The sequence below is a fragment of the Argentina anserina genome, chromosome 3 (genome assembly GCF_933775445.1).
Source record: "Argentina anserina chromosome 3, drPotAnse1.1, whole genome shotgun sequence".
NCBI classification, from domain to species: Eukaryota; Viridiplantae; Streptophyta; class Magnoliopsida; order Rosales; family Rosaceae; genus Argentina; species Argentina anserina.
This window is the reverse complement of record NC_065874.1, coordinates 2248694-2273291: the sequence shown is the minus strand read 5'-3', so window position 1 is coordinate 2273291 and position 24598 is coordinate 2248694. Positions and strand designations below refer to the sequence as shown.

At 41.7% G+C, this 24598-nt stretch overlaps 6 protein-coding genes across 6 annotated transcripts; 2 read left to right on the top strand and 4 right to left on the bottom strand.

Moving 5' to 3' along the window:
- Nucleotides 1-1273: 1273 nt before the first annotated feature.
- LOC126788088 (probable isoaspartyl peptidase/L-asparaginase 2) lies at nt 1274-2236 on the top strand. The gene has a single exon (XM_050514051.1). The coding sequence runs from the start codon at nt 1274-1276 to the stop codon at nt 2234-2236; it is 963 nt and encodes a 320-aa protein (XP_050370008.1).
- A 443-nt stretch (nt 2237-2679) lies between these two features.
- LOC126788080 (monothiol glutaredoxin-S17) lies at nt 2680-5343 on the bottom strand. Its single transcript, XM_050514044.1, has 3 exons — nt 5071-5343; nt 4896-4970; nt 2680-4119 (listed from the first exon to the last, which is right to left on the bottom strand). The coding sequence occupies exons 1-3, from the start codon at nt 5242-5244 to the stop codon at nt 2899-2901; spliced, it is 1470 nt and encodes a 489-aa protein (XP_050370001.1). The 5' UTR covers nt 5245-5343; the 3' UTR covers nt 2680-2898.
- A 495-nt stretch (nt 5344-5838) lies between these two features.
- On the bottom strand, nt 5839-10478 carry LOC126788081 (putative nuclear RNA export factor SDE5). The gene is made up of 11 exons (XM_050514045.1): nt 9460-10478; nt 8965-8990; nt 8321-8398; nt 7810-7874; nt 7410-7666; nt 7100-7182; nt 6925-6981; nt 6681-6748; nt 6448-6554; nt 6292-6365; nt 5839-6212 (listed from the first exon to the last, which is right to left on the bottom strand). The coding sequence occupies exons 1-11, from the start codon at nt 9986-9988 to the stop codon at nt 6096-6098; spliced, it is 1461 nt and encodes a 486-aa protein (XP_050370002.1). The 5' UTR covers nt 9989-10478; the 3' UTR covers nt 5839-6095.
- A 1333-nt stretch (nt 10479-11811) lies between these two features.
- Nucleotides 11812-12864, top strand: LOC126789617 (glycine-rich protein DOT1-like). Its single transcript, XM_050515818.1, has one exon. The coding sequence runs from the start codon at nt 11812-11814 to the stop codon at nt 12862-12864; it is 1053 nt and encodes a 350-aa protein (XP_050371775.1).
- Nucleotides 12865-13025: 161 nt separating this feature from the next.
- LOC126788092 (stem-specific protein TSJT1-like) lies at nt 13026-14271 on the bottom strand. The gene is made up of 4 exons (XM_050514055.1): nt 14005-14271; nt 13561-13801; nt 13359-13468; nt 13026-13270 (listed from the first exon to the last, which is right to left on the bottom strand). Exons 1-3 carry the CDS (start codon nt 14202-14204, stop codon nt 13463-13465), a joined length of 447 nt encoding a protein of 148 aa, XP_050370012.1. The 5' UTR covers nt 14205-14271; the 3' UTR covers nt 13026-13270; nt 13359-13462.
- A 516-nt stretch (nt 14272-14787) lies between these two features.
- On the bottom strand, nt 14788-18490 carry LOC126788077 (uncharacterized). The gene is made up of 5 exons (XM_050514039.1): nt 17997-18490; nt 16931-17894; nt 16327-16851; nt 15597-16058; nt 14788-15271 (listed from the first exon to the last, which is right to left on the bottom strand). The coding sequence occupies exons 1-5, from the start codon at nt 18488-18490 to the stop codon at nt 14975-14977; spliced, it is 2742 nt and encodes a 913-aa protein (XP_050369996.1). The 3' UTR covers nt 14788-14974.
- Between the last annotated feature and the right edge of the window lie 6108 nt (nt 18491-24598).

Below are 24598 nucleotides of genomic sequence, written 5' to 3'. Positions count from 1 at the left end.
GTATACAAAGGAAATGATGATCTTCTGCTCTAGAGCCTTTTTGTGATCATGTTTGTTAAAGTCTGCAGATATCTGTGGAGATGAGTGTGGAGGTGAGACTTGATTACTCTTTTAGAAGTGACCTTAAAAGGAGCCTTGATAATATTTGCACCAGACTTGATGGAATTTTCAATCGCTTCGATCTTCGATAAAATTTCCGCCAGTCTTGAAGGAATCTACAATCTATTAGAGAAAAGAGAAAGGGAGAGAAGATATACAACTTGGGATGCTATCAAGGAGTCCCAACACCTGGGAAGGAAGGGTCGTTTCCAGGTGGTCGAGCTGCTTGACACCAAATCAAAAAGAGAGATGTTCTTGAAGATATCCGCTGAAGAACGACTTGATTGGATAAAGTACAAGGGAGTACCATTAAACAAGTGAAGTTATTGATTAAGCATGTTTTTCCCGATGTTGTTTTAATTAGAATTTCGCAACTTTACACTCGTCTATTGAGTTGTTTTGAATATTATTGGATGAATTTTTATTTGTCGTAGAATTGCGACCAGATCAGTTTCATTCTTTTAAAGTACAGCAAGATATCCTGGAAAATACACAAATATGCATAAAGTATTACAGTGGCTTCTTCTGGAGTTCTTATGAACAAGTAGAGCCACTGCTCCTCCCATTGACTCCCCAAACAGATACCTCTTTCTTCCTTTGTTCTTTTCGCTCTCCATGTTTGTGAAGTGGTTCGTGCAGTCCTCAACAACACGACCAAAACTCTTAATGTGGCCCTTAATTAAGGCCTGACGATTTTGCATGGCCCTGAGTAATCTATCCCATATATGGCAAACCCTTCTTTGGCTAGTCTGGTTGCGGTGCTGTTCATGGCGATGCTGCCCCCCATGCCATATCCATGGCAGATGAAGCCAAGGCTTTACGAGATTTATAATTGTCCAGAAGTCATTTGAATGTGAAAGTCTCCATTTCTCTAGAATTTAAGATAAACTCACTTTCGTATTTGGTATTCCGATCCTCATATCACTACTGGCCATGATAGCAGGAAGAAGAAGGTGATAGTAACCAAATTGAGGAAAATGAGGCACCTCATTTTCTTATAAGAGTACGTGGTGGTCAAGTAACAATCCTTATCCTAATACAGGTGATATCGCCTACTTTTTAGCAGTTTCCAACTTGGATTAGGACGATTTAGTGGTTTCCTACTTGGATCAGGAGTAGTGACACTAGTCATATATAACAGAATCTGAGACAGAGTGTAAGGTATAGTGTGAGAATGGGTGGTTGGGCTATTGCTGTGCACGGTGGAGCGGGCGTCGACCCGGATCTACCTCTGGAGCGCCAAGAACAAGCCAAGAAGCTCCTCACTCGCTGCCTCAATCTCGGAGCCTCTGCTCTGCGTGCTGATCTTGCTGCCATTGATGTTGCTGAACTTGTTGTTAGGGAATTGGAAAATGATCCGTTCTTCAATTCCGGGCGCGGATCCGCCCTGAATGAAAATGGCAGGGTTGAGATGGAAGCCAGCATTATGGATGGATCTGGAAGACGATGCGGCGCCGTATCGGGTTTGAGCACCGTCAAGAACCCGATCTCGCTCGCCCGACTCGTGATGGATAAGTCCCCTCATTCCTACCTAGCCTTCTCCGGAGCCGAAAGCTTCGCCAGGCAACAGGGCGTTGAGCTTGTGGACAATGACTATTTCATCACGGAGGAAAATGTGGGCATGCTCAAGATGGCCAAGGAAGCCAACACCATCTTGTTTGATTACAGGGTACCACTTGGGATGGGGAGCCCGATACAGATGATGAACGGGCTCCCCATAAGCGTGTATGCACCCGAGACAGTTGGATGCGTTGTCGTGGACAGCCGTGGCCGCTGTGCCGCGGCTACCTCGACCGGTGGGCTCATGAACAAAATGACAGGTCGCATTGGGGACTCGCCACTCATTGGGGCTGGTACCTATGCTTGTGACCTCTGTGGAGTGTCTTGCACAGGAGAAGGAGAGGCCATCATCCGTGGGACACTGGCGCGTGAAGTTGGTGCTGTTATGGAGTACAAGGGTTTAGGCCTGGAGGAGGCTGTGGACTTTGTGATCAAGAACAGGCTCGATGAAGGAAAGGCCGGACTCATTGCTGTGTCCAACAAAGGAGAAGTGGCTTGTGGGTTTAACTGTTGTGGAATGTTTAGGGGGAGTGCAACCGAGGATGGGTTCATGGAGGTTGGGATTTGGGATCAATAGGTGTTTGCTCTCCTTCTTTTTCCTTGGCTTGTTGAAATAAGAAAGAAAGTGCCTTCTGGATGTGCTTTGAGTTTGTGGTGGTGCTGGAACTGGTGCTTCTGTCTGGTGGGATTCCAATATTAGGAATGCATGCCTTCATAACTTCATTAGGTGTTATTTTTAGTTTTGAGTTTTAACCGGCATGTACACTGTAAGCTTTTTCAGTTTTATGAATCAGTTGTGTATCAGAACTCAGAAGGAAGTTTTAGATTAACTGATAACTGAACACACTTTTAAAAGTAGCATTATAACAAGCTTTGATAAAATTGCCATCAGTCTTGAATAAATCAATAATCTATTAAAGAAAATGGATAGGAAGCGCTTAATAAAGCACAAAATGGATAGGAAGATGTCTAGGGTGATTCATTTTCACAAATTGCCATTTCAAAAATCACCAAGCAGCGAAAGTTGAACTTCAGAAAATACTTGTCAGCAATCACAATTAATCCAAGTGTGCAGACATCAATTATCAAGGAAACATATGACTCGGTCACTCGGTACATTAAGATAGTATCTGTAGCAAACTATTACAAAGTTTTTAATATCATCAGACACTTCAACACATCAGAATAACAATTGATTCACGGATTTCTGGGATTATTTGATAAAACAGGGCCAAGGTTTCACTCTGTCAGAGTAGCCTTAAGCTCTCCATTGTTCTTCAGCTCCAATATAATATCGCATCCTCCTATTAGCTCACCTTTATAATACAGCTGGGGAAAGGTTGGCCAATTTGAGAAAACTTTAAGACCCTGCCTCACCTCCTCATCAGTTAAAATATCGAATGACCCAAAACTCACACCATCTTCTGTCAGGGCATTCACAACTTTGGAACTAAAGCCACATTTCGGAGCATCTGGTGTGCCCTTCATGAAGAGCATAACTGGTGAAGAAGAAATCACTTTCTTTAAACGATCTTCAAGAGTATCTTTCTGAACTATCCCGTTTTCTGCCAAAACCTTCTTGAGTTCTCCACTTTTCTGCATCTCCAACACAATGTCTGATCCACCAATAAGTTCACCCTTGATATATAATTGTGGATAACTGGACCAGTTGGAATGAACTTTGAGCCCTTGACGAACTTCCTCATCAGAAAGAATATCAAATGTCTGAAACTCCACCTTTTCTTGTGAGAGAATATCAACTACCTTTCGGCTGAATCCACACTTGGGTTCTTCTGGTCTACCCTTCATAAACAGCATAACTGGGCTTGAGTGAATCAGGCTTTCAAGACGAGAGGTAAGAGTTGAATTCAAACCAGTAGATGCTGAGGTTCCACCTCTTCCAGTTTCAGCTTCAGGCGCTTTTGCCCCATCAACACCAATAGTATCAATACCATGGTCTCTGAAAACTTCCTTTAGTTCACCACTTTCGTGCATTGATATTGCAATGTCGCACCCTCCAAGAAGCTCCCCTTTGCAGTAAAGCTGAGGAAATGTTGGCCAGTTCGAGAACTTCTTCAAACCCTCTCTAACTTCATTGTCTGATAGAATATCAAAACTTCCAAACTTAACCTTCTCTTCCTTCAAAATGTCAACAACTTTTTGACTGAATCCACATTGGGGCGCTTCAGGGTGTCCTTTCATGAAAAGCATGACTGGATTAGCATTAATCAGCTGCTGCAGCCGCTTTTTTAATGCATCACCGCCTCCAATCTTTACCTGGGAAGGCCCATTATCTTTTGCCAACTCTTTGATGGTTTCAAGGATAGTCGGACCTGCAGCCATCCCAAGGCTGGCAGGAGCTGCAGGTTCTCCAGGGGTAACAGACCCAGCAACCTTTGCAACTTTATTGGCCAAACTAGATGGATCTGCACCTTCCAATTTATCGGCAATCTTACCATCCTAACACAATAAATGCAGAAGGAGAAATTTTAGTAAAAGAGATTGTATCACAATCCCTCCGCTAAATAAAATAAAGAGAGTACAAACAGTAGAGTTAAGAATAGATATATAAGAGCAGGAGATCAGAAAGAGATAATGGAATACATTGCAGAAGCTTACTGGTGGCAAATGCTATTTACCAACTTATGACAGTGCCACTTTCAAAAATACATGGCGAGCATACTATTGTACCCATATATACCAATTTTTACTGTCGCATTATCCCCCTTGGCCACCATACTCAAAGTTCTACCTACTTCTCTCATTAAGCCTCGTTACAGCATCTAAAAACTAAGCTTTTAATTCATTTTCCAAACACTCATCACACAATCATTCTGTAAAAAGTAGTATATCCTAACAGGCTTGACCATTTTTCAATGCACACACAGCACATGTCACATATACACCTGGAATTGCAGCAGTACAAATCACTGCAGCAAAGTCTATCAAATCCCGTAAAACCACTACCGGATGGTTATTTCAACAGATGAAAATCCGTTTTCTTGGCAACAAGTTCATTGCCTTATGATCCTTACTCCATTCCCAATCACTAAAACTACATTTCGAAATTCCATTACTAGCAAAGCTATTACCATCAATACAAACAATCATATACTCACGCTATCACATTCGAAAGCTAAACAGATACACTAACACATCAAAACAAGCCAACTAAGATCACTGCCACAATCAAATCACTAAGAAAACACTTCAACACCCAACAAGCATCTATATACCTTGGCAAACACGAAGAAGGGCACAGCAGAAACAGCAAAAGCCTCAGAAATCTCAGGCTGCTCCTCAGCCTCAACCTGAAAATCCACACCACAAATTCAATCAGAGAAACTAAAATCCATAAAAGGGTTTATACAAAACACAAGCTTGGGTTCAGAGCAAGAAAACGACACGTACCCTCACGAAATGGGCATGAGGGAAATCAGTAGACAGATGCGAGAAGACTTCGTCCATGTGCTTAGAGGCCTCACACCATGAAGCCCAGAAGTGAAGCACAACCGGTGCGCCACTCTGGACCAACCCATCAAGCTCCTGCTTCGATTTCACGTCCTTCACTGACCCACCACCCATTGAGCTCTGAATTGCAAAACCCAGAAGCCAAAACGCCGAGAGGGAGAGAAAGGCTGAGGCTTTGGTTTAGGGTTTTATGTATGATCAGAGAAGAGTGGTTTTACAGAAGAAAGAAGAAGACGTGGGCGTAAATATTCAGCCTTTGAGGAATCATAGTGTGGAGGCTCTGTGTTGTAAGATCTGGACCGTCGGTTTTGTTGATTCTTTATTCTTTTTGGGGTGATTTGACTTTGGTTTTGATTCTCTATGGTGGGTTCTACTGATGGGCATGTGTCCCAATGGTGGTACACGACTTGTCACTAGCATCAAGATTTTTGGCGAATGAGTTTGAGCTTTACATTATGTAGAATGTTACCCTTGTTACAAATTATTATTGCCCGAATGAGCTTAATGGAGAACAAGCTCGGAAGTGTTTGATCCCTTAAAAGGGGAGGAGGAGACTGCTTGATTCGGGCATGATGGGTCAGCTTTCTAACAAGCAGAAGACTCGGTTGCGCATTTCAAGGAATTAGTTGAATAATAAACTAGTATGAAACTAGCTAATGCCTATAATTTTCTGATTTGGGACATGTATTGCAAACCATGAATCAAATGTTGAATCAATAATGTAATGTCAAATGGATCATGCTAAAAACACTAAAAAAATAAGCCTCAAATGTGAATTCCATCTCAATTCCTTTCCTTCTACAAGGCTTCATTTTTCTATCAGAAACAAAAACATAAAAATAAGCCTCAAATGTGAAGTCATCTCAATTCCTTTCCTTCTACAAGGCTTCATTCTATCAGAAGCAAAAGTACCCACTCTTCACCTTTCTTTTTCGTCACCATCTATTTTGATGGTCCATGTGTCACTACTTTTTTAGGAAAGATAACTTCTTTGGGTTAATACTGTCCAAGTGAATTAGTAGTGTCCCAGAATTTTCTGCTTCAACCCACTTGATCGATTCTTCCTCCAGAAGCCTCAAAACCTGTGTCAATTGACAATATGAATGTAAAATATCGAGCATTATCAAAGATAAGCAGCAAGTGTAAATGGCAAGATCATACTGCTAATCTTCTCCGGGATCCTTTCTTGGCATCTCCCTCCTTTGTATCAATAATGACCTTAAGATGCTTGATTGCTGATCAAAAGGACAAATTAACAAATTCAATTAATACGGAAAAATAGTTATAGAAAAGGGATATTAATGCATAACCACTTACATGGGATACCAGCAAATGAAGAAATATGACACTTCAAAAGACGTATCGCCTCCTTGGCACCACCATCCTGCAAGTCAAGCACTATATCCCCTTGTGTCTCAGCTTTTCTGACGAGAACCCCAACGAAAAAAAAAAGTTTTAATGTTAGAACCTTGAAACCACCCTTAACCAATGTCCTAAGAGTATACAACAACAGAAAAGAACAAAGAAAAAATCATTTTAAAGATGCTGACCCAGGTTTAAAGATCATTAGATTTGACTCCTCATCCGCATCACGTGCCTTTTTCTGGAAAAAATGTCCCTGTAATACCAGTACATTAGAACATGATAAATTCATCTAAAAAGAAATAAAATTGATTTATAGCAAGGTTGGTTGGAAATTCATGTAAGTGCTAAAGTAAAGCTATTTGGAAAGTTATTAGAAGCCCAATATCTGATTACTTTGTCATGACAGTAAGATGGAGATGGAGTCTTTACCTGTTCCATAAGTTTGTCTGCTCGAACACGATCTCCCTTGGAAAATGCGTCTACAGCCTAACATAAGAAAACTGATATCTTTACCCCATATGATGTAAAGTTACAAGACTACCAAGAGCAACTACTATGCGTATTTAATGTATTTCAAATAAATGGAATAAACTAAGCCACTTACTGCCTGGTAATACTCTTTCGTTGTACTCCGATACTCTTTAACACTTTTTCGAAGAACCTGGTACCTATCTTCCTCATCTGCATCTGCAATTATAGCACAGTTATAAAGGATTAAGAAAAGATACAAGCACAAAGCAAGGAGTGTGTCCCTTAGGGATCCAATTTTTTAGACATGATTTGGATTTAGTAAGCAATGACTGAATTCCAAATAGCAGTCTCCTATTTACAACACAGACGGATCCAACAAGTTCCGCTTCATACAAGGTACACAGGAGACACCAGTAATCCAGTATAGATTCAAGGGTGCATACCATCCTCAGTATGATGCTGTTGATAGACCACAGGTGTCTTGCGATCTGAAAACGAATCTTTTGGAGGTTCCAGCACCAAATTACCGTAGTTTGCACCCCTCGTTGGTCTTACTATTCTTTTTGTTGGTAGCTCTGGCACCTCAAGTCTATCAGGAGTTTTGAAGAGAGCACCCAAAAGTTCCTTATGTAGATCAAATCTCTCCTTTTCTTCTACATTCGATTCTATTCCATATGTATTTACAGCCCTATCGACATTACTGCAAGAAGATGCACACAGATAAGTCAGACTGATGATTGTATAACCCAAGAATCTTAAAATGCTCATCACTTTCTCCCTTCTACTCTTCACACCACAAACACTGAATAACTAGTAAGATAACAAAAGTAAGAAAATTAATACCCTTCAGTAGAATTTATGTGCTCTCCCTGTGAAGGTTCTTCCAATGTCAGACATGAGCCTGCAGACTGAACAATAATCTAAGATAAGACAATAACGTACTAAAGTAGCAACTACAAACAGACCCAAAAATAATAATAATATTAAAGGCATCACAATTACTAATCTATGCTTGACAGATTTCTGCCTCGTCTCTTAGTTTTCTTCTTTAAAATATGTATACTGGGTGAGGACATCAAGATAAGGGCTACAGAAATGAGGTCTCCTAACAAGCAGTGTATAAAAATTCGTGATGACTTAGGTCTCCTATGAAATTTTGAAATTCTAAAGATTGATAACATGTTAGGAGTACATCAGAACTACCTTTTAGAGAAAATTGAGCACCCTTCGAGATAAACTTGGAGTATACATCATTGAAGCATAATAACATATCATTGTAATTCAAAATAAATAAAAAACATAAAAGCTAATACCATCTTGTTTAGACTCCTAAATGCTTGTAAATATCACTGACCTTATCATTGGAGTTACCGAGGACTTCATTTATTTCATCCGAGGCTGATGTTGACAAACTAAATAGATTTTTCATGCTCTGAATGGTAAATAAAACAAATAAATAATAAGTCATTGCTTAGAAGGAACACTTATATGTGTATACATCTTGCCAATGTCTAGCAGCAAACAAAATAATAGGTACATTATTAGGGAAAAACTTGAAAGATTACATTACTCAATAGACTGCACAGGAAAGAGAAAAGAAAAAAGGAAGAAGAAAAACATAACAAACAAACAAATCACCATAGGTGTAAAGAAACAGCCATTGAGGTAGAGGTGAAGATTGGGTATTTAGTCAGATATAGACAAGAAAATTCACATGTGGGCAATGCAGGTACAGTCTGATAGGCTACAATCAAACAACTGTACGGTAGTCGACAATAACATCTCCCCTACTTGGTTTTCCATTAATTATGAAAGTTTCTTTAAAACACATAGAAGAGAAAAGAAAAGAAAAATCAACACAGCATTGCATATTCTATGTCCATTAAGAAACCTATCAAACCAAATGAAATATATATCCAAAACTTTCCACAAATACACCATATATAATTACAAGAAATATGACAGAAGACAGAGAAAGGCCTCAGTAATGTTGTATACCTTCTCCATATCATATCCACAGCTATCTGCATAAAGAAAGCCAGATTAGTGTCCTTACATTATGATCCCTGAAAGAAACTACTCAACTGTCGCAGCAACATCAACAAAAATACAATACATTCGAGATTCTGACAATTCATTCAAGATTATTATCAACATACCAATCACTGATAAAACACAAACACAGCAATCTAACTACTCAACTGTCGCAGCAACATCAACAAAAATACAATACATTCGAGATTCTGACTATTCATTCAAGATTATTATCAACATACCAATCACTGATAAAACACAAACACAGCAATCTAATCAGTTTCATTCTTTTACTCTCATCCTTTTTTTCTCTCACTCATTAGCAATGTATATCATGCCACATTAGATTTGAACCATCCTAACAGTTTCCACAACAATGCCAAACACCTTCATGCTAGATAATCATAATCAATGTAAAAACAAACACTCAATACTACTTTTCGGGTTTGGATTCATTACCAAGGACATCTCGAATCAAATCCCTATCGAGTTTGTACCCATCTCCAAGCATTGTGAACAGAAAGTCCTCCATGTCCTGATGAAGCACACCATCCCCAGACGAACAAGACTCCGCCTTTTCCGCCCAACTCTCCGGCATCGGCAACACCTTGGGCTTCGTGTCCGCCTCACCTCCATTACAACGCGACGTCGTCGTTCTGTTCACATACTGCTTCCCCATAACATCCGACACACTCCCAATTGAAACCGGCCGGTACTTCTTCTTCTTCTTCTTCTTCGAACCCTTTGAATTATCCGACGTCGTTTTGTTGTTGTTGTTGTTCTTCTTCTCGATCACAACTCCTCCCGACGAGTCTTCGCCGGCGGAGAGCGCGAGAGACTCGGCGGCGGCCTCGGCGTTCTTCCCGGCCTTGCAATAAGCATAAGCGATTTCTTCGATCGTAAACGAAGGGCCGAAGGCGTCGAGCAGAACCGTCAAGCCCTGTTCGTCGTTGAAGTTCGCAGCGCCATTGAAACCCGAAGCTTCCATTTTTACAATCGGAGAAGAAATCCCCCAAATCGAATTCTTGGGTTTTCAGAATCGGAAAGATAACTGAATCCGAGAATTTCAGAGGAAGACTCCGATTGGCGTTCTGGGTGGTTTAAAGATTGGAGCTTTTTGAAGAAAGGAATCGTCTTTATGGAACCTACCTGAAGAAGAAGAGAGGAACAAAGAGAGAGAGGGATGGGTTTGTGATTACCGTGAGGAATCCATGAAGAAGTTATGAGCTTTTTTGAGTGTGGACTGTGGAGGATAGAAGAAAAATTGAAGTATTGAAGATGTGAAAGACGGTAGGATGGTCCTCATTGCCTAAATGCTAGGAGAAGAAGAGTGACATGCTTTTGGCGCCTTCCTTGCATTCGGAGACTTCTGTGAGTCACTCAGATGCTCTGATTATGATCCAACTTCTCAAGGAAGTTTGGTGTGACATGAACTTCTGAAGGAAGTCTGGTGCGACACATTTTCTAATGGGTGGCCTTTGTGAAAGTTTGATAGGACTGCACTGGTAAATTTAAAGAGCGGAGCGGATGAAGTGTGGCAATGGTTGTTAGATTACTGTCCGAGAAAACAAGATTATGCCTTTGAAAGAGTCGTCACGATATATGTCTTTGGATATTTTTTAACCAAATTATCATAGGTTAATAATATCAATCCGTTACAACATAAATTTTTGACCAAGTTATCATAGGTCTTGTGACGATAATGATGTCAGTCTGTTACAAAATTTGTAACGTGTGTGAGTGCGAGTAATGAGTTGGTTTATGTATGAAAATTTACTTATTTTACTAGAATTATTAGATTACTATTGGGGACAGATTATGTATTTTAAAAAGCTTCTCTCGTTCAGAATTAGAATTAAACGATGACATAATTGGAATTTTATATATATAATATCACTCTACCATACAATACCGGTTGAAACTTTACAATTATGATAGAACTTATTCATACATTAATCATTTTATGTAGTCATACAGTATTCACCTTAAAGTTCATTATATAATTTCAATTCTCGACCTAGCAATTCCACAATCACTCTTTAGCTCAGTTGTTTTATGCAAATTCCAAAATATACTCATACTATCTAAATTAGTTAATTGATATATTGTAGGAAACTAAATGTGGCTGATAGATTCTGTTTAATTAAACAAATTGAAGATGTTGTTACTGCTAGATACAACAATATATATGTTATAGAACAACTTCTAAATTCATGTTAATCGATATGTTTATCCCAACTGTATTTCTTAGGTTATGGGTTCGAATACTGTTTTTTCAAAAGAAAATGGTTTAGAGGTTATGATGAATGAATAATGAAACTAATGTTGACTCTATCCTATTAAAACGTTTAAGGGGCATTGTATATTTAAATCTCACAAAGCTCAACTTCAAGCCAAAAACAAACCTCTAAGGCCCTATGTATGTTTTTGGTGTACGGCAACTAGTCCCTACACTCGCCGACCATTAGACCATCTCTGGACTCAACGAATCTAACCTCTATCAAGATCCAAGAACAATGGCTCAACGCCTCAACAGATTTTCAAGGTCTCGGCATGCACCTTGAAAATTTGAAAAAAAACAAAAAAAACTGTGTATATAGTGAATGACCAAGAAATCCGGTTCAAAACCCTATGTCTATGGTCACATATACATCATGATTCCTGGTTTTCATAACCAAATGCATCAAATGCTTCGCTTCATTTGTGCGTCCCTCATCAAACTGCCAACTTCATGGCCATTTTCAGTGAAACAAACTCTGCGCCTGGCTATATAAACAAACTGCTTAATCCGCAGAGCTTGCAACAACGAAGATGGCAACAATAAAATGGGCATGCATGACTTTCTTACTATTTCTTAGCTTGGGAGTTGGTTCTGCTGGTAGAGCCCAAGTGCTTGATAATGATAACCCAGAAAAGTTTGTCTTGGGTGGACATATTGGTTTGAATCCAGGGTTCCACCTTGGAGGTATTATTGACGCAATACTTGGCCACAATAGTCCCCAGACTCCTCCCACCCCATCACCCAGCCCAACTGAGACCTCTGCCGCCAGAGCCACAGATGGTTATGGTGAAGGTGGAGGCTACGGAAGTGGCCAAGCAGCCGGTGGCAGCTTTGGTAATGGTGGAGGCGGCGGATGGGGTGGAGGCAGTGGCAGCGGAAGCAGCGGTGGATGGGGTGGTGGAGGTGGCGGCAACGGTCAATACCGTCACCGAGAGGGTGATGATTGTGGTGACCAAAGTGGTTGTGATAGCAGGGACCAAAGTGGCAGTGATTGCGGTAGCCAATGTGGTGGTCAGGGTGGTCACCAAGGTGGCAGCGGTTGCAGGGGTGAATGTGGCGGCAGCGGTCAAGAATGTCACCAAGGTGGTGATGATTGCGGCGACGAAAGTGGACACCAAAGTGGCAGTGATTGTGGGGGCCAATGTAGCCGTCCTGGTGGCGGCCACGGCAACACCCCAAGCATTGTCGTCCCTGGTTTTGACTTTGGTGGTGCGATTGGCGGTGGGATTAGTGGTGGAATTAGTACTGGATCTTCCGGCGGTCTATACTGCACTCCCATTGATTGCCGAGGTAATAACTGCTATGGAGTTCGTTTGTACTTTGATAATTCAAATGATCCCACATTGGCTGGAAGCAACGGTCAAAAACCAAATATGAACCATGAAGAGGAGGACAAACACAGTTTGAATGCCCTGGCTGATGTCCATGCTGCACCACCAAGCGCAGCCGCCGCATCATCACGGATCAGACCTCCGTCACCACCACTCAATATCCCAGCAGCATCAAAACCAAATCAACCAAAATCTTATGCCCTAGAACAGGATCTAAGCATGGTCCCAAAACCGTCACCAGTATCAGACTAGAATCCTGGTGTGAGCTATAGTAAGCTGCTATATATGAATAGCTGAATAAGAACCTGTATTGAGAATTATAATGACGCAAGAAGCATGTAAAAATTATAACTCGCATAGTCTTAAGTAGTGGAGTTATTATATATAGAGTTCTCAACTACTCATTAGCAGGCTGTGGTGATTTTTATTTCACTTCATTGCTGTTGATCCTAGTAGTGATCTCCTTGCTTGACAGCAGTTGCATTCGCCCAATTCTGTCCACTACAGGTGCGTGGAATGCTAGGTAATCACATGAATAGATCCACCTGAAAAGCAACTTCACAGATGTTGCCACTCTCATCTTCACGTGCAATTGCCATTACCTTGTGTAGCGGATGAATAAAGCTCATCAAACCACTTGCATTTGTGAATATGCAGCCTGTTTGGACCAAATTAGTAACACTTAATGCATAGAAATCTAAAACACAAAAAGGTGCAAGGAATCACAAACAGCAATTTGGAGTCACCTGGAGGGAAAGTTCCCACAAGCTTCTCTAATGATGTCGAGTTCGTGGGAGCAGACTAGAGATCCATCACCTGTCATTCCGCAGTGAAGTTCAACGCTTCCATCTCAGTCCTAACATGCTATGTCTTATAAATAAGATGTTTAAATTCCGAAAAGAAACTACAGAAATATAAAATCAATGTTGAAGACCAATAGTAACTCACCCTGGCTGTGAAAAGGGTACCAGAACTACCATCAAAGAGGATAAATGCGAACTTTCCTTGCAAATCTTTTATGACTTCATCAGGTGGGTAGGGTGCTCGATCTCTTAGGACTTTACAGACTTCAACAACAATCATGGCTTCTGTTGCAAGCCTTGGAAGGCCATAGTATCGTCTCAGGTCACAAGTGTTCTCCAAAGTCCCAATGAAAATACAGAAGACATTGTCTATGACTACAATTGACCTGCAAAATACCAAACAACACTATTAAGAGCACCAAAACACACGCCTACCAGATACGCAAAAGGTTGAAATTCAGCCTCTTTCATTCATGTCTACCCCGAAAACTAGCATAATCGTATACTTTGCATATTACAGTTCTTGCTCAAAGGTCACAAGGAAGCCCAAAGATTGCAGAAAAGCAATAACAAGATCAAATACAAGTACCTTGGATGAGAATGCTTCTCATCGTCATGAGCCAAAGCCATGAAACTTCCATCTGAAAGGTAGTACACAGTACACTCCGGATGTGATGATTGAAAAACCTTCAAGATTTCTTCCTTGGTCTTTGCCTTGTCCAACCCAGTTGAAGGAAGCCCCAGTTCTACAGGAAGGTTTCCTATTACCTTGTCGAAAACAGTCAACATGTTTCAGCAAAACCTCCAACAACATGCAACTGCTATCGCCTTAATGGAGCTAGTTCATAACTCCCTTGGCTATCAGCTATGTTTCCACATTCTTATCTCAACGGGATGTAACTGGTATATACGTTGCTAGCTGACAAGGGTTTGCGTAAGGCCTATACATGTGGCAGCTTCCAGGTCTACATGGGAGAAAACGTGTAGTCTGCTCTAAGCAATAAGCCTGAGACTAAGTATATATGGTGTCAAAAAGTTTTGTTTGTATATGGACTGAGGATGGTTCCAGATTCACAGTAGGAAATTATAGATCTGTTATTTCCAGTAAACAGTGATAGGTTATTAGAATCTTTTTGATGAAGCATGAGTCAAATTTTATATTTTACGGGTATGGTTGGGGTTTCTGGTGGGAAATTGGAAATTTGAATTTATTATCTGTGTCTAAGGCAAACTTGAAGTTACCGGCATGCTCACTATAGTATGTTACTGTAGTAAATAATAGTATTCAGTATTCACATCAGTGCTAGTGAAATCGCGACATCAACAAGATCGCGAAAGAACTGACAGGAGATACAAGGCATGATTTCATACTCATAATGGTGTTTCTGTAATCATTGAAATGATGAAATTATAGACAAAAAGGTGGCAAAATGTACAGATTTCAGCCACAGTAAGATTGATGACTGCGATTTTACAAAATGACAATCTAGATAATCATTGCCATGTTTGTGTTTGTGTGTGAGTATTAACAAGGATCACTAACCAGAAGACGGGCCATTTTACTTGATGTATGCAACTGTACAACCATAATTCATTGGACTTTCTGCTTCAAACTTGGCTACTCGTGGATGTTTCCTTAAAATTTCAAGTGCTCGCTCTTTGATAACCCCTGTGCCCATACCATGTACAACAAAAAGAACTGACTGAGACTCTCTAGCAGCAATAGCCATGTCCAAATTGTAAGAAGCCTCCTCTGCCCTCATGCCACGGAGATCCACTGTGTTCTTTGATGTTTGTACTGCTGGACTATAAGAAACCTCCCCATCTTTGCTTTCAGCAGTTAGGCTCTGCCGAACCTACATTGTCAAACATAGCTATGAGGCTCCATTGAATTTGATGCATCTACATGACAAATGGTCAAAACCGCAAAACAAACTTGATGGTACTAGCAAAAAATTCAATGTGGCATCCCCTCATTGTCATGGATACAAACATGCATCTCCAGTAAAGATGCAGCCTGAGATAGACAAATGGATTATTGCTGCCCATGTATAAATATTACAGTTTTGATATACTTATCACCAAGTATGTAACTATGGAAGTTCATAACAGCTACTGCTGTGAAGTAGAGTCAAAATGAACTGCAATAAAGTATATCGAATAAGTAGGAGCACAGCATACCTGCCGCTTCAAACGTGGGGCAGAATTCGTCGTGGCAGTCTTATCACTACTAGGAATAGCTCTGATCTCATTACTCTTCAACCTAACCTTAATTTTACCATATTGAACCAGCACTGTCCCATCATCTCCAGGTGCCTCAACTACAGTAGCTACCTTATCTCTGAGTCCCTTCAAATAGACTTTTTCCCCATATTGAGGTGTGTATGTGGTCTCAGATGTCTCACTCACCAAAAATCCATCTTTAGGACTGTGAGCCTCAATAATAGATGCAATTGCAGCTTCTGATTTTTTAATCAGCAAATTCAACTGATCAGTACCAGCATTTTTCATCCGATTATCAAACTCATGAAGCACAGCTTCCAACTGAGATTTTACAATCTTCAATTCTTTCTGAATCTGTAGGGATTCTTTTGCCATAAGCGCTCTCTTGCGCTCGTCAAGATCTTCTGCCTCATCTTGGATCTACAATCAAATACAAGAAAACTAATTAAAGACGTATTAACAACTCTAGTTATCTTCCAGTATCATAGCTAATACTAGCAAGATACATCGCCAATAAAATCATGCCACTAAATATTATGCTGATAACTCTCAAGTTGAAAACAAAAGTACCAAAGGCAAAACTTAATCTTGACCATAACAATTGGTAAAGAGAAAGTGCCGCACAAAAAAATATATATATCAGCAGGCTTGCAGCAGAATTAATACAAGTCTGTCCAGACTATAATACCTCATGATAAATATCCCGGGTTTCTGAATGAAGAGATGCCGCCATCTTCGCCTGAGCTTCCAGTCTGTTTCTTTCCTCTATTAATGACTGATATAGCAAACCTTTACGCTCTTGCTGCTTTTCTGGCCTTAACCTTTCCACCCAATCTTTTGCACGTTCAATTATTTGTTGGTTAAAACCAATTGTTTTAGCAATACTCAATGCATTAGAGTCACCAATACTTCCCCACAGGACCTGATAAGTTGGCTGTAAGGTTTCTGGAGAAAACTCCATGGCTGCATTTTCAAATTGGTGATCTGTTTCTTTTAGAAGACTTAAGTCCGCATAATGAGTAGTAGCAACAGCTAAGTTAACTCGATCTTTGAGATATTGCAATATGCTAGTAGAGAGAGCCACGCCTTCTGAAGGATCAGTTCCACTACCAATCTCATCAATGAGGACAAGTGATTCTTTTGATGCGACTTCCAAAATATTACGGATCCGTGATATGTGTCCACTAAATGTTGAGAGGCTTTGCTCCAGGGACTTCAATTGAAAAACCACAGTCAGACTAAAATGAAAAACGTAAGGAATCAAGAATTTACTGACATGAATAAGGTGCTACCTGTTGATCTCCAATATCAGCTAGAACAAGATCAAACCACGGAAGCTTTGGCTGGCTTTTAGCAGGCAGATACATTCCGGCTTTTGACATAAGAGATGCCAGGCCTAAAGTTTTCATAGAAGCTGTTTTCCCACCAGTGTTAGGCCCTGAGATTACAACCACTCGGGTTCCATATCCAATTTTGATATCTATTGGCACTGGAAAATCAGATACACCACTAGATAAACTCCGATAAGCCATTTTTACATCATTTCCATCTTTGGAGGAAAGTGAGCTTCTAGAACTGGATGCAAGGGAACAAGACAAACTTTTAAGAGATGACTCAAGGAGCAAAGGATGTTGTATTCCTTCAATATCTACTGATATCCCCATCTCAGCTCCTTCCTTATTGAAATCTTTCCCATCCTTGGAACTGAAAATTGGGCGTACCCCATTAATCCACTGAGCATAAGCAGCTCTCGCAAAAGCAAGATCAACTTCTACAATCTTATCCAACAAATAAACTATCTCCGCTTCTGACTTTGCAATTTCTGATGTAAGGAAGCTCAAAATGCCAATCTCCTCAGCCTTCTCAGCATTCGACAGCCTCACTTCCATGTTGTTCAACTCCACCGCCTCACTCGGCTCCATAAAGTACGTCACGCCAGAACTACTAGCATCCAACACAACCCCATCGGGGACCAAATACTTGTACCTAGCCCTAACACCCACGCACATCCTCGCCCTGCGCTTTGTCACCAAAGGACTATCAATCCCGCCTGCCTTAAATATCTTAAACGACATTTCCTTCAACAATGCATCCAATTTCTCCATATTCCTCTTCTTCTCAAACCTAATGATCTCCAAGTCCTCACTAGCCGTGTCGAGAATCTCCGAAAGATTGCAGTCTATGCACAGCCCTATAGTCCTCTCCAGCTTCACTAGAAAATCACAATCCTCAAGTATTTCTAGCAATGGCAAGTACCTAATGTATAACTTAACAACAAAACAAATCATCACTACCTAAGATCATGAACTAAAATGAAGTACTAATTATGATTATTCAAAGCTTAATTAACACCAATACCTATTGGAATTTGCTTTCGAAGCTAGGGATTTGAGCTCCTCGAACAAGGCCTTGGCGGCGATCAGAGTCCTCCGAACGGAGCAGAGCTCGTTGATAGTGAGCAATTTCCCGGACACGGCGGCGCTTACGATCTCCGAGACGTCCTCAATGGAGTGGAAATCAGGCGGCGGAGAACCGATCGCCGCGATGGCGGAGACCGCGGCGGCGGTTTGGTCTAGAAGCTTCTGGCTCTCGGATTTGGACTTCCCGAGGGGGATTTGGGCCTTGTGCGCGGCGGAGAAGCCCATGGAGGTGGAGGCGAGGGCGGAGAGGCGGTTGCAGACGGAGGCCCATTCGAGAATCTCGAGGGTTTCGGACTGGAGGGAGTGGGCGAGGTGGTTGGGGTTTGAGTCGGAGAGAGAGAAGTGAGCGGCGGCGGCGGGGGGTTTGGAGAAGAGGGTTGAAGATTTGGGGACGAAGAAGGTTAGGTTGAACGGAGTGAGAGAGCTGAGCATCTTATCCGGTTTTAAAAACTTTGGAGGCAAACACGGTATATATCATCACTTCGCGCGCCGGTTCAGCGACATCCGTTCAATATAGTAACGACATGTCGTTTTGTGATCTTAGACTTGAGAATCTTATATGAACACATACCGAGCTCCTAATATAAATTATTTTCAATTGTTAAATCGTACGTACAAGAAACCAGAAATTGGAAAATCGACAGACATGCCCAACACGAAGGAACAATCTGCCCAACACTGGTAGTCCTCGGTTCGTCCAAATTTTAGATAAGCTTCGAGATTGCTAGCTAAGGAGAGCAAAGAAATTACCTGCGCTTCCAAAAGGAACGAGTTGCACTAAGGTGGAGGACTCATCTTGTCGCAAGATTAGGCCACATGTAACGATTTTGGGAATCAAATCCATGACAAGTCATAATCAGAAAAAAAAATGAGAGAAATTTTAAAAAAATTAACTAAGAAAATAAAGTAATAAATTGATATTGATTTTTGGATGTCATTACAAAGAGAGTAAACTGTCTTATATAATAATAGACAAAACTCTAAAAACCCGTTTAAAAGACTACTCGAGTCCAATAACTCGTTACAAGGACGCTCAACCCATAGTATATTATATAGACTCGTTACACCACACAAAACCAAGATAGAAGAAGAAAGGTGTAGACACATGAAATTTAATGAAGTAAATTATCTTCGTTAAATAATTAAATCGACCAAGAGCCCGACAAAATTGCACACGTGACCAAAAGTCAACAAAGTTGGTGCGGATCCGAATAAAACTCGTGTCAGCACATAAACGGATGATCGTAATCGAAGCTACGTGATTCCGAATTGCATCAGAAAATTGAATGTCATTGACGATTCGAAATGGTAATCGGACATTTGATTAAATTAATAAATTTCTTAACAGTCATAATTAAATCAATTATTTTCTGTTTAATTTAGTTATGAGAATAACTAATTTTAAATTAATCGGAAAATACATATTGATTTAATTATACAATTAAGGAATTTATTATTTTAAGTGTCATTAAAATATTCTATAAAATAGAAACTTTGACACTATAAATAGCCCTTCAACATGAAGAGAGGGAGAGGATTTTTTTGAGACTTGGAGAAGAAGGAGAGAAATCACTCGAGCAAGAATCACTCTCGACAAATCCCGAAGTCTCTCAAGTCCACGAAGATCATCAAATCCACGAAGAATCATCAAGCGGCCAAATCGCTCGTTCTTCCTCAAATCCAAATCCAACCTCAAGTCCACGAAGAATCATCAAGCGGTCAAATCGCTCGTTCTTCCTCAAATCCAAATCCAACCTCAAGTCCACGAAGAATCATCAAGCGGCCAAATCGCTCGTTCTTCATCAAATCCAAATCCAACCTCAAGTCCACGAAGAATCATCAAGCGGCCAAATCGCTCGTTCTTCATCAAATCCAAATCCAACCTCAAGTCCACGAAGAATCATCAAGCGGCCAAATCGCTCGTTCTTCATCCAAATCCAATCCAAACTCAAGTCCACGAAGAATCATCAAGCGGCCAAATCGCTCGTTCTTCGTCAAATCAAATCCAAATCAAACTCAAATCCTCAAGATCAAGTGCATGTCACCCTTGAGCCAAATCACATACGGAGATAGAATCAGAGGAGTTCACCAAAGATTGTAACCCCGCGCTTGATATTCATTAAATCACATTTTATTTGTACACGTGTCTGCATTCTTGTTGGTTTTCAGATCATCGTTCTACAAATTGGCACGCCCAGTGGGACATTTTTGGCCTCTCATCTCATTCTCCGAAGAAATCCTTCATTTGTGCGATGGCTTCCAAGAACAACCAAGCCGTTCCACCGAAGAAATCCAAGTCCACAACCGCGAGGTCAAACGGAGAGGCCGAACCGGTGAAGAAGTCCAAGCAAACATCCTCCAAATCAAAGAGTGAACCGATTGCCCTTGTCACCCGGAGCGTGGCTAAAGCTCAACCCACGACGTTCATGGCACTTGCTAGTAAGCCTCGTCAACCAGTCATCACCTTGGAGAGCTTGGGAGCAATAGAGCATGCCTTTCAAAGCGGGAAGAAGCAAGTGTCAAAGGAGAAGGAGCCAAGTGAGCAATCTCTTCTACCCGTTCATGGTGATGGCCCTATCCTAGAAGACGTTTTCTCTGATGACGAATCAAGCACGGCATCATACCATGGAAGTCCCAAAGAAGATGGCGATAACTTCCGTTCTATGACACATGAATCCTCTTCTGACAATGCGCAGGTCTTGGTGATGGGGGCATCCACAGTCGAGGAGCAACTCTCCAATCTGTTGGAGATGGTTGAAAAGCTCACCCGAACGGTTGAAGAAAAGGATGTGCAAATCGCTGAGCTCTATAGCAAGTTGGAAGATCAAAATGATGAGAACTCCACCAAGGGGTCGCCTGGCAGGAGCAAAGTAAATGAAAAGGGAGAAACGTCCAAGAACGATGGCGACTCGCTTGGTTCCTTATCACTCCAGCAATTGCAAGACATCATCACCAACTCAATTCGGGCTCAATATGGAGGTCCTTCTCGTGACTCAATCACTTACTCCAAACCTTACACGAAGAGGATCGACAACTTAAGGATGCCGCGGGGGTATCAGCCACCGAATTTCCAACAATTTGAAGGTAAAGGAAACCCAAAGCAACATGTTGCCCACTTCGTGGAGACTTGCAGTAACGCCGGGACAGAAGGCGATCACCTTGTCAAGCAATTCGTTCGCTCGTTAAAGGGAAATGCCTTCGAGTGGTATACAGACTTAGAGCCAGAGTATGTTGACAGTTGGGACCAAATGGAGCGCGAGTTCCTTAATCGATTCTATAGTACAAGGCGAACGGTGAGCATGATGGAGCTAACTAACACGAAGCAACGGAAGGATGAACCCGCGATCGGCTACATCAATAGATGGCGCTCACTTAGCCTTGATTGCAAGGATCGACTGTCAGAGGTGTCAGCCGTTGAAATGTGCATCCAAGGCATGCACTTTGATTTGTTATACATCTTGCAAGGAATCAAGCCTCGTTCTTTCGAAGAGTTGGCTACTCGAGCCCACGACATGGAGCTAAGCTTGGCAAGTCATAAGGGAAAGAATGAAACCCTGGTCGACCAACGAAAAGACAAAGCCTTCGGAAGCAGATTTGACAAGGTTGTGAAGAAGCCTTCCAAAGAATCAATGTTCATCAATACTGCACCAGTTAAGATCTCTACGCGGGATAAGAAAGAATTTAATAAGGTGGAACCTCCTCGAACCTACGATAGGAGTAAACGCACGTTAAAGGAGATGGAGCGAAAGACGTACCCGTTCCCAGACTCTGATGTGGCGGGCATGTTAGAAGATCTGCTCGAAAACAAGATAATAGAGCTTCCGGAGTGCAAACGTCCAGAAGAAATGCATCGAGTCAACGATCCGAAGTATTGCAAATATCATCGCCTCGTTAGTCACCCCATAGAGAAGTGCTTTGTTCTCAAGGATTTGATAATGAACCTCGCCAAGCAAGGGAAGATTGAGCTGGACGTTGACGACATTGCTGAAGTCAATTGCACTACCGTAACATTCGGGTCGTTCGAGCCAGTTCCACTCCCTTTTCACCCGATGAAAGCACCGTTTTGTTTCATAAAGGAGGCGCGTGAACATAAGAAGACCAAAGAAGTTAAAGAATGTCCTGCTTCCACGCCTACCCTCCAAGTTGCCTCTAATGCCGATGATGAAGGATGGATATTGGTCACCCGAAGAAGAACTCGCAAAGGTATGATGTTAAATTCATCGATTGCCCAACCAAACCATAAGAAGTCACCTCCACGACGGGTGGAGAACGGACGAGGGCGTTTTGAGACGAAAGTTGTTCCATATTTGTGGAAGCCTCTTCGCCGGAACTTGTCAAAAGAACACTTGCCGACAAAACAACCGAATGTCACTTCAATGGCCACAAGTTGTGAAGTTAGCTCCAAAGAAGACGAGAACCCTGAAGCAAGAGAAACAGGTGCAAGTCAAGTGTTAAAGAAGAATGAGGTGTTGAAACAATCGGAGAGTCTACCTTTCCAACTTAGCCTCTCTGACTTGATGCAATTGCCAAAATCAACGAGATGCGCACTTGTGGAGTTGCTTATTGACATAGGGAAACACTCCACAAGCATGAAAGAATGTGGCCTATGTGATGCATATTGTGATACCATTCACTTCACGGATGATGACCTCCAATTGGGTTCTAAGCCACATAATCGGCCTCTTTTTGTGACAGGATACATGCGAGAGCGGAAGTTGAATCGCATGCTCATAGACGGAGGGTCAGCAGTAAATATCATGCCCAAGTCAACCATGTCTCAACTCGGCATCAACGTTGATGAGTTGTCAAGGAGTCGTCTCATGATCCAAGGTTTCAACCAAGGAGGACAAAGAGCGATAGGGATGATCAGACTAGACATGGACATTGGAGAGCTAAAATCAAACACTTTGTTCCATGTCATCGATGCCAAGACCTCGTACAACTTGTTGCTGGGACGACCATGGGTACATGAAAATGGCATCGTGCCATCCACTTTGCACCAATGCTTCAAGTTCTATCGCGGAGGTGTGAAAACCGTGGTTGGAGATACCAAACCTTTCACAGAAGCCGAATCATACTTTGCGGATTCTAAATTCTACACAGATGAGGAGTCAATGAAAGAAGTCATTCCGGTCGGAGTACCCTCCACGGGGAAAGCCGTTAAAGTTAGGGAGAATGATGCCAAATCAAAAGACATTGAGCTTTATGGTGAAGTGTCACAAAAAGTCTCATCTAAAGTGGCAACATCCTCTGCAGAAAGAAAAGCCAGCCATGCATTTCCGGTCCTTCGCTATGTTCCGAAGTCTAGACGAAGGGAGGGGGAGTCCCCATTTGTGGGGATAAAGTCACAAGATTGCCCACGAAAATTAGAAGAGAATGATGTGAAATTGTTGAAGGAGGAGTCAACATTGCCATTAATAAAGATGAACAACCGAAATCCCACAAAGCAGCCACTAGAGGGGTTTGTCAAACCGATTCAAGGTAAGACGGAACATGGATCGCTGCCCAAGAAAAGAACAAGTGAAGGGTTCGATCCTAACGCATACAAGCTGTTAGAAAAGGCCGGATACGACTTTGGTTCATCAAGTAAAAAGGACGACCAGGCTGTAGCAAGGAGGGCGCATGAGCTCGATGAGTCACAAAAGAAGTTAAGAGAGCAAGGGGCAACAATTGATTCTTCTAAAGCTGGTCTCGGTTTCACTTCGAGCAAGCCTATTAGAATTTCAGGAAGAAGAAGGGCAGAGCGAGCCAATGTGCAACATATCAGTGTCGAGGTAGTCGAAGAGAAGAGTCGAGAGGTTCAGTCAACCCCTCGCATTTCGTCGTTCGATCGCATTCGTCCAGGTTCCCGAAGAGCAATATCTGAACGCAATGAAGGATCAATCACAAGGATGTCGGTTTTTGACCGTGTGAACATGACATCAAGTAGAGGTTCAGTCTTCAATCGCATCGGTCTTACAACCACCCGGCCTTCCGTATTCAAGAGGATGTCAAGTTCAGACAAAGATAAGAAAATGTCAAACCTCATTCTGCGAAAGCCTGCGTTGGAAAGGATCCAAGCACCTGAGGAACGACAGATATGCAAGAGGAAAATGACTTGTGGTTAAGCGGAGAGCAAGGAAATCCGAAGTCTTATCCCGTCACGCATGAAGAGGCATTGTATGTTGGAAGTGGATTCCACGGATCAACTCAAAGTGAAGCAACATACCATCATATTCACTGGCCAAAAAGGAGATGGCAACCTCGATAATGACGGTGATGATGACATTGTCCAAACTTCTTATCATGTCACGGTGGCAGAAGCAGATGCCGTAGAGGAAGACGATCATGAAGATTTTGAAATTGAAGTAGACGAAGCTCCTCCAGAACTTGAAGACGGGGGGCAAGCCACTATGGATGAACTTAAGGAGATTAACTTGGGAACAGAGGAAGACCCAAGACCTATTTTTGTGAGTGCGTCTTTAAGTTCTGAAGAAGAAAAAGAACATCTTGATCTGTTGCTCGAGTACAAAGATGTATTTGCTTGGACGTACAAAGAAA